The 13,560-nt window shown below is 41.6% G+C and overlaps 1 protein-coding gene across 1 annotated transcript; it reads left to right on the top strand.

Annotated features, from left to right (window-relative positions):
* Positions 1 to 4,581: 4,581 nt before the first annotated feature.
* LOC109172980 (NDR1/HIN1-Like protein 3-like) lies at positions 4,582 to 5,551 on the top strand. The gene is made up of 2 exons (XM_019322227.1): positions 4,582 to 4,600; positions 4,641 to 5,551. The coding sequence occupies exon 2, from the start codon at positions 4,651 to 4,653 to the stop codon at positions 5,335 to 5,337; it is 687 nt and encodes a 228-aa protein (XP_019177772.1). The 5' UTR covers positions 4,582 to 4,600; positions 4,641 to 4,650; the 3' UTR covers positions 5,338 to 5,551.
* Positions 5,552 to 13,560: the final 8,009 nt, after the last annotated feature.

Here is a 13,560-nt window from a genome sequence, read left to right as displayed (position 1 = left end):
CCGCCCTTCAGTAGGCCTCAGTGACACTGGCCCGCCTCGCGGAGGGGCTCCAAGGAGGTACGCAGGTCGGCCCAGAGGCCACCCGAAGGGTGCTGACCCCGCCTCTGCCTCCCTCGAGACGGCGCAGCGCTCAAGCACATGACCACCTCACGCGCCTGGCACCCTGGTCGAGGGCAGGCAAACTCGCCCCGACCCCCAATGTCGGGCCTCAACAGGGACATCATCACCCACAGGCTCGCCGTCGACCCCACAATCAAGCCAGTGCAACAACGCGAGAGGTACCTCTCCGCGGAGAGGAAGGAGCTCATTAAAAGCTCTTGATATTCCCTAACGGTAGTATCGGGGGACGCCCCCACTCACTACTAGGGAACCTACTCGGCCCAACCCCTCAACCTTGGTCCCGAACACATCTCCAAGATAGCCCGGGTAAAGGACCTCAAGAAGTCCAATTCAGAGGCCTACCTGGTCCTCCCCGTGTAAGCTCGAGCTCCCTGCTAGCTAGACTACCTTAAGGAGTATAAGAAGACAGGCGTCCTCCCCAAGACGAGGTGGACCTACTTGGCTTGGTCCCTCAACCTCGGCCACAAACACATCTCCAAGATAGCCCGGTTGGAGGACCTCAAGAAGTCTACTTCAGAGGTCTACCCGGTCCTCCCATGTAAGCTCGAGCTCCCTACCTACCTACTCCTCGAGGACACACTCCACGGAAGACCCTACAACGGCACCCTACTACGCTACCTATACCCCAAGGAGCGTCACAAGGGAGACCCCATTCTCCTCGTCCTACGACTTTGAAGCCCGAACCCCCTCTGAGGTAGCCGTACCTTTCCCCTTGGACAGAAGAATACGACCCCGGCCCCAACGAGGGCAACCACCGGACATCCTCATCGAAAATTACCAACACCAAGCTAAGGCCTATCGCGACACACGTGTCCGACCTCGTTACTCCCAGGTCGGCGACCACGCTTGGCGAAGGCGTGAGGCTAGCCAGCCCCAAGAGGGGGGGGCAAGTTCGCAAAGAGGTAGGAAGGCTCGTACATGGTAGCAACCTGGTCCGTCTTGGCAGCTACAACCTCAAGACAGGCTACCCTAAGGGGGCACGAGGCTCGACCTCGTGTACCAACCCCGACGGAAGAGCTTAACGGCCCAAGTCCGGTGACTTGGGGCCGACGGGCTTACCCTAAGGGGGCACGAGGCCTGACCTCGTGTACCAACCTCGACGGAAGAGCTTAACGGCCCAAGTCCGGTGACTTGGGGCCGACGGGCTTACCCTAAGGGGGCACGAGGCCCGACCTCGCGTACCAACCCCGACGGAAGAGCTTAACGGTCCAAGTCCGGTGACTTGGGGCCGACGGGCTTACCCTAAGGGGGCACGAGGCCTGACCTCGCGTACCAACCCCGATGGAAGAGCTTAACGGCCCAAGTCCGTGACTTGGGGCCGACGGGCTTACCCTAAGGGGGCACGAGGCCCGACCTCGCGTACCGACCCCGATGGAAGTGCTTAACGGACCAAGTTTGGTGACTTGGGGCCGACGGGCTACCCTAAGTGGACACGAGGCCCGACCTCGTTCGCCACCCGACAGAAGAGTTCTTGGACCAAGGGGGTACCTTAACCAAGCAACTACACCTACCAAAAAAAAAAAAAAAACTACTAAAGCTAGTCCATGGCAAGGGGTCTAACCTCTAAGTAGAGCCTAAACTCCGGGTCTGGGCCGAGGCAATGAGGATATTCATCAACTGAAGTCAAACACAGCCAAGGAGGGCGCAGGGGGACTCGAGCTTAGCCCTCCCAAGGCAACCTTAGCTGGGATTGTCCCGCCTAGAGGTGACCTCGGCTGGGGTAGGCTCGGCTAAGTTTGGCCTAGAGCCCAATTCTCTCTAACAAAGAGGCTACCACATGAGCTCACCCAAGAGGAGGACGCACCAAAGAGGCTACCTCATGAGCTCGCCCAAGAGGAGGACGCATCAAGGGGCTACCACATGAGCTCGCCCAAGAAGATGACGCATCATGGGGGCCACCCCATGTGCTGGCCCAAGAGGAGAACACATCAAGGGGGCTACCACATGAGCTCGCCCAAGAGGAGGATGCATCAAGGGGGCTACCTCATGAGCTCGCCCAAGAGGAGGACGGCTACGTTATGAGCTCGCCCAAGAGGAGGACGCATCAAGGTGACTCATGATGGATATATTAGGAGAAGGGACTCGGGGCAAACCTACCCGGGGTTTGCGGCGTGATGCGAATGGCCTGGGAGACCCCAACTGGGTCCCCGGCGTAGACCTCAGGTGAGGTCTACTACGTGGACCCCAGTTGGGGACGACCTCAGCGCCGGCCAAGGTCGGAGTCGACCTCGGCGTCGGCCTCGTGGTCGACCCCAGTTGGGGTCGGCCTAGGCCAGCTGAGGTTAGGTGGTCGCTCGCCCAAAAGTGAACTCAGAAATCAAAGTCTCATACACGATGCCAAGGAGTCGAAGACTTGTTAGTGTTCTTGCGGAAGAGAAGAAATCCCGATCGCGATGGAATCACACCAAAGTAGCCCAATGAGGAAGGAGGCGGGGCAGACGTCTTCCCGTGGGCTTGGGGTCAACCTTTGACTCGAGCTACTCTCTTTCGTTGACGAAGACTCGCAACTCAGAGAGTGGGGGACTCATGATGGATATATTAGGAAAAGGAACTCGGAGCAAACCGACCCAGGGGTCGCGGCGTGATGCGAAGGGCCTTGGAGACCTCTACTGGGTCCCCGGCGTAGACCTAGGTTGAGGTCTACTACGTGGACCCCAGTTGGGGACGACCCCAGAAGTCGGCCAAAGAGGAAGGAGGCGGGGCGGACGTCTTCCCGTGGGCTTGGGGTCGACCTTCGACTCGAGCTACTCTCTTTCGTTGACGAAGACTCGCAACTTAGAGAGTGAGGGACTCATGATGGATATATTAGGAGAAGAGACTCGGGGCAAACCGACCAGGGAGTCGCGACGTGGTGCGAAGGGCCTGGGAGACCCCAATGGGGTCCCCGCGAAGACCTCGGCTGAGGCTCGCGGTGTGATGCAAAGGGCCTGGGAGACCCCAACTGGGTCCCCGACGTAGACCTCGGCTGAGGTCTACTACGTGGACTCCAGTTGGGGACAACCTCAGCGTCGGCCAAGGTCGGAGTCAACCTCGGCGTCGGCCTCGGCTGGGGTCGACCTGGTTGGGGGCGGCCTCGGCCAGCTGAGGTTAGGCAGGCGCTCGCCCAAAAGTGAACGCAGAAATCAAAGTATCATACACGATGCCAATGATTCCAAGACTTGTTAGTGTTCTTGCGGAAGAGAAGAAATCCCGATCGCGATGGAATCACACCAAAGTCGGCCAAAGAGGAAGGAGGCGGGGCGGACGTCTTCCCGTGGGCTTGGGGTCGACCTTCGACTCGAGCTACTCTCTTTCGTTGACGAAGACTCGCAAATCAGAAAGTGGGGAACTTATGATGGATTTATTAGGAGAAGGAACTCGGGGTAAATCGACCCGGGGGTCGCGGCGTGAGACGAGGGGCCCTGGAGACCCCAACGGGGTCTCTGGCGTGGACCTCGGGCGAGGACTACCACGGGGGACCCCAGGGCGAGGACTACCACGGGGGTCTCCCCGCGTGATTCGGTCAACCAATATCCAACCGCCCGCCCTATTTTCTTGGGGTCGGTTGGGAGGATTATTTAGTATAAAAAGGGCATATCCTTGCCTTGCTAAGGACATCTACATCTTGTCTTGTTACTACACTCTCCTTGTAATTTTCCTATAAAAGACTATCAATACGAAAGTTGTCCCCGCGACATATACATTCTTTGCATTTTCCTATTTATCATTTATTAGATTTAGTGATTCGGGTCTACCTCGGATAATTAAATCCAATCAATATATATATATATATATATATATATATATATATATATATATATATATATATATATATAGGTTCAAATGCGACACCCTGTTCCTGTGCGATCGTGCGAATTATACCACCATGTATACACGTATGCACCACCACATCTTCAAAAATGCACCTGCGTAAATTGGATCATTCAACAATCAACGTCCCCCCACCCCACTCCCCCTCCCCACCTAAAATCTCCTCTTCTTATTGTCAAATCCCCCTCTAGCTCTAGTATCAATGAACCTCATTCGAGATAAATAACTCAATTATATCGATAAAGAACCTACATTATATTACTACATATACATGATTTAAAATTCTTGATGCCATACGCTTATCTGATACACATTCATCCATCCAATTAAGGTGCGTTAAAAAATATCGAAACAACTTAGTTAATTAAGTAATAAATTCAATACTAATGAAGAATTGATTAGAACTAATAACTATAGATACATGATGCATACACCCATCCGGGCCTTAGCTTGTCAACTATTCAACGCCTTGATATCTAATAATTAATAATGAAGAAGGAAATTGCTAGGCTCCATCCCCTCCTTGAAAATAACCCCCCAAGCAACCGCGTTATTATATCACACGCTCTCTCCTCCTCTTACCAATTCCACATTTCACACATCCAAACAAACCATATATATACAATACAACTCCTCCACTTCTTCATCAATTCTCACAACTTTCTTTAATTTTTTTCAATTGCCTCAACCCAACTAGACTAAAAAAGCTCCATTCTAGATATGCCGGAACCGCACTTGAACGGAGCCTACTACGGGCCATCCATCCCACCGCCGGCAAAATCCTACCACCGCCCCGGCAGCGGCAGCAGCTGCAACCCCTGCGGCTGCCTCTTCAGCTGTCTCTGCAATTGCCTCTGCCAGATCCTCTGCACCCTCCTGGTGGTTCTGGGCGTGGTGGCGCTGGCCCTCTGGCTCGTCCTCCGCCCCAACAAGGTCAAATTCTACGTCGACGACGCCGCCCTCACCCAGTTCGACCTCTCCACCACCAACAGCTCCCTCTACTACAACCTCGCCCTCAACTTCACCGTCCGCAACCCCAACAAGCGCATCGGCATCTACTACGACCACTTCGAAGCCTCCGGGTTCTACAAGGGGCAGCGGTTTAGCACCCAGAACCTCCCCACGTTCTACCAGGGCCACAAGAACACCACCGCCCTGAGCACGGCGTTCAGGAGCAATAACATCGTCTCCCTCGACTCCAGCGACCGGAATAGCTACAACGACGAGAAGAGCCGCGGGGTTTACGAAATCGACGTCAAGCTTTACCTGAGAATTAGACTGAAGATTGGGTGGATCAAGACTAAGAAGATTAAGCCCACCATCGAATGCGATCTCAAGGTTCCTTTGCAATCCAACGGCAGATCGTCTGGGAGTTTCGAGCGGACTAGGTGCCATCTTGATTGGTAGATGTAGATGATGATGGGCCCTACCGTACCCATTCTTGTTTATGCATTTCCATTGCTACTTATTTTTCAGTATTTTTTTCCCCTTTTGGGAGTTACATTTCAGCGCATTATTATTATTGTTATATATTCATTTGTATGATCTTGTTGTCCTTCTCCATTCATGGACTGTCTGTCTGAGTTTTTGTCGTAAATAAATAATAGCATTTTCTCTTAAACTCTCTCCAACTATTTAAACATTTCATAAACTCATAAATCATAAAGATAAATTCACTCTATTTGGTAACATAATTAGCTTATCAGCTAGTTTTGACTTATTTGATATTTATTAGTTGTTTAACTTGGTTAAACAGTCAATATAAGTGTTTAACTAATTAGTTTTTTTGTAACAGCTTATTGTTTCAAAATGCTAAAATTCAAAAAGCTACTCAAAAGTAATTTTTTCAATCAGTTTTTGAGAAAATCATTTTGTATGTAATCACTAATCAGTTATCAATTAACAACTAATTTATCAAACATCTTTCTACAGTTATCAACTAGTCAAACTTAGTAATTCAATCACCTAACAGCTATTTACCAAACACTCTATAGTATTTTTCTAAAAGAGATTTACTACATGTACTTCCAATTCATAATCATCAAATTTACTTCTTGATGTGGAGGACACTGATAGATTATTTTCTTCATGTGGATTCTTATAAATGTGTACATCAAAATTTTAAAGATGAGAATAAAAGTTAGAGTAGAGAATGTAATTACATGTATATAGTACGTAGTATTTTACTTTTTAAAATTAGCTTTATCCAAACGGAAAGGGACAACTAACGAATTGAAGCTAAAGTTGAATTGAAGAAAATAATACTGTTTCATGTGCCCTACCTTTTCAAAGTGCAGATTATTGTTGTTATTATTATTGTATCTAGTCACTTCAATGATGCATAAAATTGACATTTTCTCGCATAAATATCAATAGAATAATGCACTAGAGATTTTCTTTAGAACTAGTAAAGAAAAGAAAAACATATATTATTTAATTACATTGCTTTAATTTGCAAAAAACTTGTAAATTGCTGCGCAAAAGTTTACTTTAGGTGAAGTTCATTCCAACAATTAAAGGACTATAAGGACGTAAGCTAACCTAGATTACTCATGTGTTCTGAGTGAATCTCATTTTAATCGCCAAATGATCATAATGAGGCCGGTAAACTAGTCTAAGTTATTATAGCTGATTGGATCAAACAAAGAAGATCGATAAACAATTTTAAAGAAGAATTAAACTTAGAACATTGTAGTTATCAAGTCAACTCTCAAATCAACTTGGTTGGAGTTGCTCACATTAGACGATAATTTAATTCTAACCCTCTTTCATGAGGTTGGGATTTTAGTTCATTGACTTGTTAACAAAGACTTTAAAAGTTTTAAATTTACATACTATATTTTTTTCCATTTATTAACAAATAGGCTCTACATTTGCAATACAAATGTGAATAACTTCAATAGTATTTGTTAATGGAAAATCAAAACTCTCACCTATGATCAATTTATGAGTAAATAATACTTATTTCGATAATTTATAAGTTAAAATTTCTTGTGAGATTGGAGTGTTGAGCACATAATATATAAATATAAATGTGCAATCCGACTATCAATTTAGGCTTTTAGTTTAGATGAAGTACATGCTTCAATTTGAAATCAAAATCAACCTCATGCTAAAGGTCATGGGTACAGTTCGAATCGCCGCGTCACCCGATAAAAAAGAGATAATGATCCAGGTGTTGCTTGGAGCCCATAAAAAAGTAATCGACCTGCATATATGAGAGGCATGTTGAGCATATATATACTAGTATTTTTTAATCGCGCAAAACATATGTGCCCAGTATTAGCACTTTATATTATAATTTAAAATTTATTTAGATTTTAGATGTTTAAATTATTGTAAATAATAATTATAATAATAACAATGTAAAATATTTTTATAAATTTGATATTTATATTTAATTTTATGAAATAACTAACATATAACTCCAATATATAATGTCTATATATTATAATTATTATTATTGAAGATAAGAAAATATTTGGTAGATATATGTGCATAGTAACAATAGTGGAAAAGATAACGGAAGTTATAACGGCAGAGATATATTTGTCCAAAATATTATATAGTACAACTTTTATAACATAATGTATAAAAAAACTTGACGGAAAAAATGAACATAAATGAAGGGTATAACCTTCATTCACACTTATTATGTTTTTAGATTATATATATATATATATATATATATACATACATACATACATACATACATACATACATACATACATACATACATACATACATATATATATATATATATATATATATATATATATATATATATATATATATATATATATATATATATATATATGCAATCTAACTGTCAACCAATTGTTATACCATGGACCAGGATTCATATTGCATTGTAAACCTTGATACAAAAATTCTGTACCTTCAGTTAACACATTTTGTACATATAGTTAACAGTTTCTGTACATGTAAACAAATAACTTGGTAACAGTCGTTATATTATAGACCGCGGTGCATGTTCGTTATATTAGAGTTAACAAAGTCCGCTTATTTGGTGTATTAAACACCAACTGATACTATAGTATATCTAAACTGAAACTGCAGTTATATCAAAATAATACTGTAGTTATAGTGAAATGAAACTGCAGTGTATATAAAATGAAACTGAATAACATTTCACATATTTGAGTGTATATTGTACAATGAAGCTGTAATTATATCAAAATGATCATGTAGTTGTGTTTTAATGAAACTATAGTGTATATAAAATAAAATTAAATAACATTTTCACATATTTGAGTCTATAAATATCGAATGAAACTATAGTTATATCGAAATGAAACTGTAGTTGTGTTGAACTGAAACTGTAGTGTATACAAAATGACACTAAATAACAGAGTTACTTTTTGCAAAAGGGTGCGAAACGGCGGAAACTAACACTTTTTATTTTCATTTAAAAAAAAAAAGACGCGCAATGCATAATCGATTATGCACCGCGGTGCATAATATACACTTGGTAATTGTTGACATATAATATGATAGTTACAGGTACATAAACTATCAACTGCAGCCTGCATGTACATAATGTGTCAACTATAGATACAAAATCTGAATGTCAAATAACTTGATAATTGCTGACACATAATATGATAGCTACAAGTACAAAAACTATCAACTGCAGTCTGCAGATACAAAATGTGTCAACTATAAATATAAAATCTAAAGGTTATTTTTAGATCAGGGTCTATAATGCAAGGTAGACCCTGGTTCATAGTATAATTTGTCACTATCAATTTAAGCTTTTGATTGAAATAGAACACATACTTGAATTTTGGGTGCATCGTGAAGACTCTTGGGGTAAAGAATTTTATCTTTTATCAACAAGAAATTAAAGTCGCTGTTTCATAGAAATATACAGAGGAAATATGCTATTTTATTAAAATAAAATTATGTTAGCGCGTGTAAAAATTCAAGAATATCGGATATTGACCGAGGAAAAGAGGTCAAGTTTGAAGTGGCACGTACGTTACGGTTTGGATGATTGAATGGGACAAATGTAACGATGCTGTAATTTGCGGCACAGAGAAGGGATTGAAACAATCGAGGTCAGACCATCATACAATTGACAATCCATTTGGATTCCCGTTTAAGGTTGATATCTAATTATCTAGTTGGATATAATTTGAGTCTGTGTATTTGTTACGTACATTATTTTATTGGTGACGTTAAATTTGTAATATAATGTTAGTTGTAATTTTGTAATTCCACAATGTGAATGAGATAGAACTATTTCATAGAGTTTTTTTTTTTTTTTTTTTTTGAATGTTACTGGCCCTATTACATTGTATTATCTGTTCATATACTTTCTCAATCAATAACGCATCCACTAAGGCTCAAACTCGTAATCTTCCAAATGGAAGTCCAACCCGGGTACCATTAGACCACATAGTCATAGAGTTTAAATTTACTTAAACTTTTAAGTTTGAAATTACGTAAAAGAAAATTACAATTCATTCCTACCAAAGAGTTTATAATTGTATTTATTGAAGAAATAATTGAATTGCACATTAACACTTATTGAACCAAAAATAATTTTTTTTTTTTTTAAAATATCAAAGATAATTTTTGTATGCAAAAATGGGGGAGTGATTTCTTTAAAATTTTTATTGAAGTGTTTCAACTTATGATGCATTTGAAAATTTGAAAAAAAAAAACTTTTGAAAGTTATTCTTTAAAATTTTGGTATTTGGTTATCAAATGAAATAAGTCAACAAATAATATTCATATTCATCAGAGGAAAAATGACGCATTTTTGAAGAAAATATCTTTTAAGATTTTTACTCAGAATACATTATTCGAATCCCTTTCTCACACTCAATTTTCTCCCTCTCTCTCCCTCTCTCTCTCCCTCTCTCTCACTAAGTAGTGTCATGTGGGCAAATTGATCTATCATCTATTTGGTTATTATTTCAACTAGACTGGAATGACATTTTTAAAATATTGACCGGGTCGGGTCAGATCAAATAATAAAAATTTTAGCTCCACTACGCCTGACCCAAAGCCCACAAGATTAAAAATTAAGTTTTTTTTCTTCAATCTCTTTAATTTAGAGTTATTACATTCATTACAATAGTTATGCTGTGGAACCGTGTTCACTATGTATTAGAGGATACATTAGCCAAGTCAAATGCAAATTCAAATAGTTAGTTGTTTCTGTTAAATCGGTTAGCTTGTAGTTCAGAGTTCAGCTTCCTTGTATATAACCTTTCAGTTCTGCAGTTGGTAAAAAGATGATGAGAAACCTTTCTTTTTCTTTCCAATCTGTTAAATCTTCACTTCCAAATCTTGTCATGGTATCAGAGCTTCATTGATACTCAATCAATGGCGTGGGCATTACCATCGGTTAACACTAATCGGCAACAACCTTCTAGCTCGTTGCCACACCCGATTGCTACAGAGAATCCGATCCCAATTCTAAACCCTAATCCAACAGCAACTTCGACAAATGCTGGAAATTCGATCCACTTTGATCCGAATGATAGCACCAGTCCGTATTTTCTCCACGCAAATGAGAGTCCGGCATTGGAGCTAGTTTCCTCTGTGTTAGATGGAAGCAATTATCATGAATGGGCGATAGCAATGAAGATTTCTCTCTCATCGAAGAACAAACTTGGATTCGTGAACGGGATGATCAAGATGCCGAGTACAGATGATCGGAAATTTTTCTTCTGGGAGCGTTGCAACAATATGGTTGTGATCTGGATTGCTCATGTGCTCTCTCCGACCATTGCCCGAAGCGTTCTCTGGATTGATACAGCAGAAGGAGTATGTTGGACCTAAAGAAAAGATTCAGCAAACAAGATGTGTTCAGAATAGCAGAAATTCAGGCAAGAATTTATCAAACAAAGCAAGATAATAGCACTGTGAATGAGTATTTTACTAGATTAAAATTGCTTTGGGATGAGCTATCCATTTTGAGACCTGCACCTACTTGCATTTGCACTCAGAAATGCAAATGCAGTGACAACTATATAAGGAAAGCTGTGACTAATTTTGAGAATGACATGCTTTGTGTTTTTCTTATTTGCCTTGATGATAAGTACACTGGGGCAAGAAATCAAATAATGTTGATGAGACCATTGCTAGATGCAGGAGAGGCTTTTTCCATGATCTCTCAACAGGAAAGGCAATTTTGTACACGCCTCAACAATCCTATCAATTTTCTTGGACATTCTGCTGACAACCAGACAGGCAGTGCCATGCTTACCAGAGGAGATAAACAGTATTCAAACAACAAGCCAAGGGTGGTGTGTAGTTATTGTGGATTCACAGGGCACACCATCGACAAGTGTTACAAAAAACATGGCTATCCTCCAGGATGGAAACATAGAGGAAAGAATGTTGGGTCTGCAAATCAGAATCAAACCAACTCCCAGGAAATATCTACTCATTCTGTTAATCAAGATGGATACAAGAAATACCTTGAGTTTCTTGAGTTCATGCAGAGGGAAAAGAACACTCCCCTGGAGATAGGCAGCACTGGATTGACACCGCAAGCACCCCAGGCCAACATCATATGAGCAAACTTTGTTCCAGGCACAGAAGGAGAAGGTAAGTACACTCCCAACTCTACAAATGAGTGCAAGAATGTGTGGATCATTGATAGTGGTGCCACACATCACATAGTATGTGATAAAAGTCTTCTTACCAATCCCAGTAAAACTAATGGAAAATATGTCTCTCTGCCAAATGAAAATAGAGCTGCAATTACATATATTGGTTTTGTACATCTATCAGATTTGCTTGTGTTGAAAGGTGTCCTGTGTGTCCCAGTTTTCCAGTATAACCTAATCTCTATAGGTGAATTGGTCAGAACTTCAAGCTGTCAAGTGTTGATGCATTCTAACAAATCTATAATACAGGACACAATCCTTGGGAGGATGATTGGTATAGCTGAGCTAAAAGATGGTCTGTATCACCTAGCTGGGGCAGAAACTCCTTCTCTATCTTGTATACCTTTAGTGAATTCTGTTACTAATAACATTTGGCATGTAAGGTTAGGACATGCTTCTCATGCAAAAATAAAAGTATTGTAGTATTTAAATGTAAATGTAACTGGTGGATAGGAGACTGTATGTGATTGTTGCCATTTGGCCAAATAGAAAAGATTACCTTTTCATACTAGTCAATCTTCTACTACTGCTTATTTCCATCTTATTCATGTGGATATTTAGGGACCTTACCATGTCAAAACTTTGCTGGGACATCAGTATTTTCTTACAATTGTAGATGATTACAGCAGAGTAACATGGGTTCACCTTATGAGAACTAAAGATGAGGCAAAGCACCTTGTACAAGGGTTTTGTAATATGATCTACACTCAGTTTGGAGAAAGAGTGAAATGCATCAGATCAGATAATGGGAAGGAGTTCTCAATGCCAGAGTATTATCTACAAACAGGCACATTGCATCAGACTTCATGTGTTTACACTCCTCAACAGAACAGTATAGATTAAAGAAAGCATGGCCACATTCTGGCTACAGCTAGAGCTTTAAAATTCCAAGCTGGATTACCTGATTTTCTCTAGGGTGCATGCATATTGCATGTTGTGTACATAATTAATAGATTACCTTCAGCAGCTTTGAACAATAAGGTACCTTATCAACTCTTGTTCAATAAGCTTCCTAACTATGAACACCTTAAGGTCTTTGGTTGTCTTGCATATGTATCTTTTCTTGGTGGTCATAGGACAAAATTCTCACCTAGAGCGAGAAAGTGCTTGTTCTTGGGTTATACTAATGGGGTTAAAGGCTACAAACTCTATGATGTTCAAACCAAAGAGATTCATGTTTCAAGAGATGTGGTGTTCTATGAAGACTCTTTTCCTTTCCAGAATAAAGTATGCCCACAACCAATCCTACCATCCACTGGAATTGGTCATGAGCCTACAGTCACTCAACAAAATCAAGAGCAACCAGGTGAACCACACACTGTGCCTGAAATGCAACCAAATGCTGCACCTGAAGTACAAATCCAGCTTGTGATACAACCTCCTCTCCCAGACCTAAGGAGATCTACCAGACAAAGAGCTATTTCATCCTACTTGGCAGACTATGACCTCCAGAAAGGAGGAGTTTCTCCTTATACTTTGGCCTTAGTTATATCACATGATAGGCTTTCCCCAGCCTACCAAGCCTATGTGATGAGCATCTCGTCCATCAAGGAGCCCAAGACATATAATGAAGCCATACAGCAAGACTGTTGGAAGCAGGCTATGGTTGTTGAAATTGAAGCTTTACAGGAAAATCAGACATGGACACTTGCAGTTTTACCACCCACCAAGCAGGCCATTGGGTGCAAGTGGGTTTTCAAGGTCAAACAAAAGTCTGATGGGAGCATTGAAAGGTATAAGGCCAGATTGGTTGCAAAGGGATATACACAAACAGCTGGCCTAGACTATCTAGACACCTTTAGCCCAGTAGCTAAGGTTACTACCATAAGAACTCTCTTAGATGTTGCAGCTGCTAAGGAATGGAATCTACACCAATTGGATGTCAATAATGCTTTTCTTCATGGTGATCTCCATGAAGAAGTCTACATGACACTTCCACCTAGATTTGTTGCACCTAAACCTGGCATGGTTTGCAGATTAA

The sequence above is a fragment of the Ipomoea nil genome, unplaced genomic scaffold (assembly GCF_001879475.1).
Source record: "Ipomoea nil cultivar Tokyo-kokei standard unplaced genomic scaffold, Asagao_1.1 scaffold0457, whole genome shotgun sequence".
Taxonomy (NCBI): domain Eukaryota; kingdom Viridiplantae; phylum Streptophyta; class Magnoliopsida; order Solanales; family Convolvulaceae; genus Ipomoea; species Ipomoea nil.
Note: the sequence above shows the minus strand (reverse complement) of the source record. Positions and strands in the feature narration are given on the sequence as shown.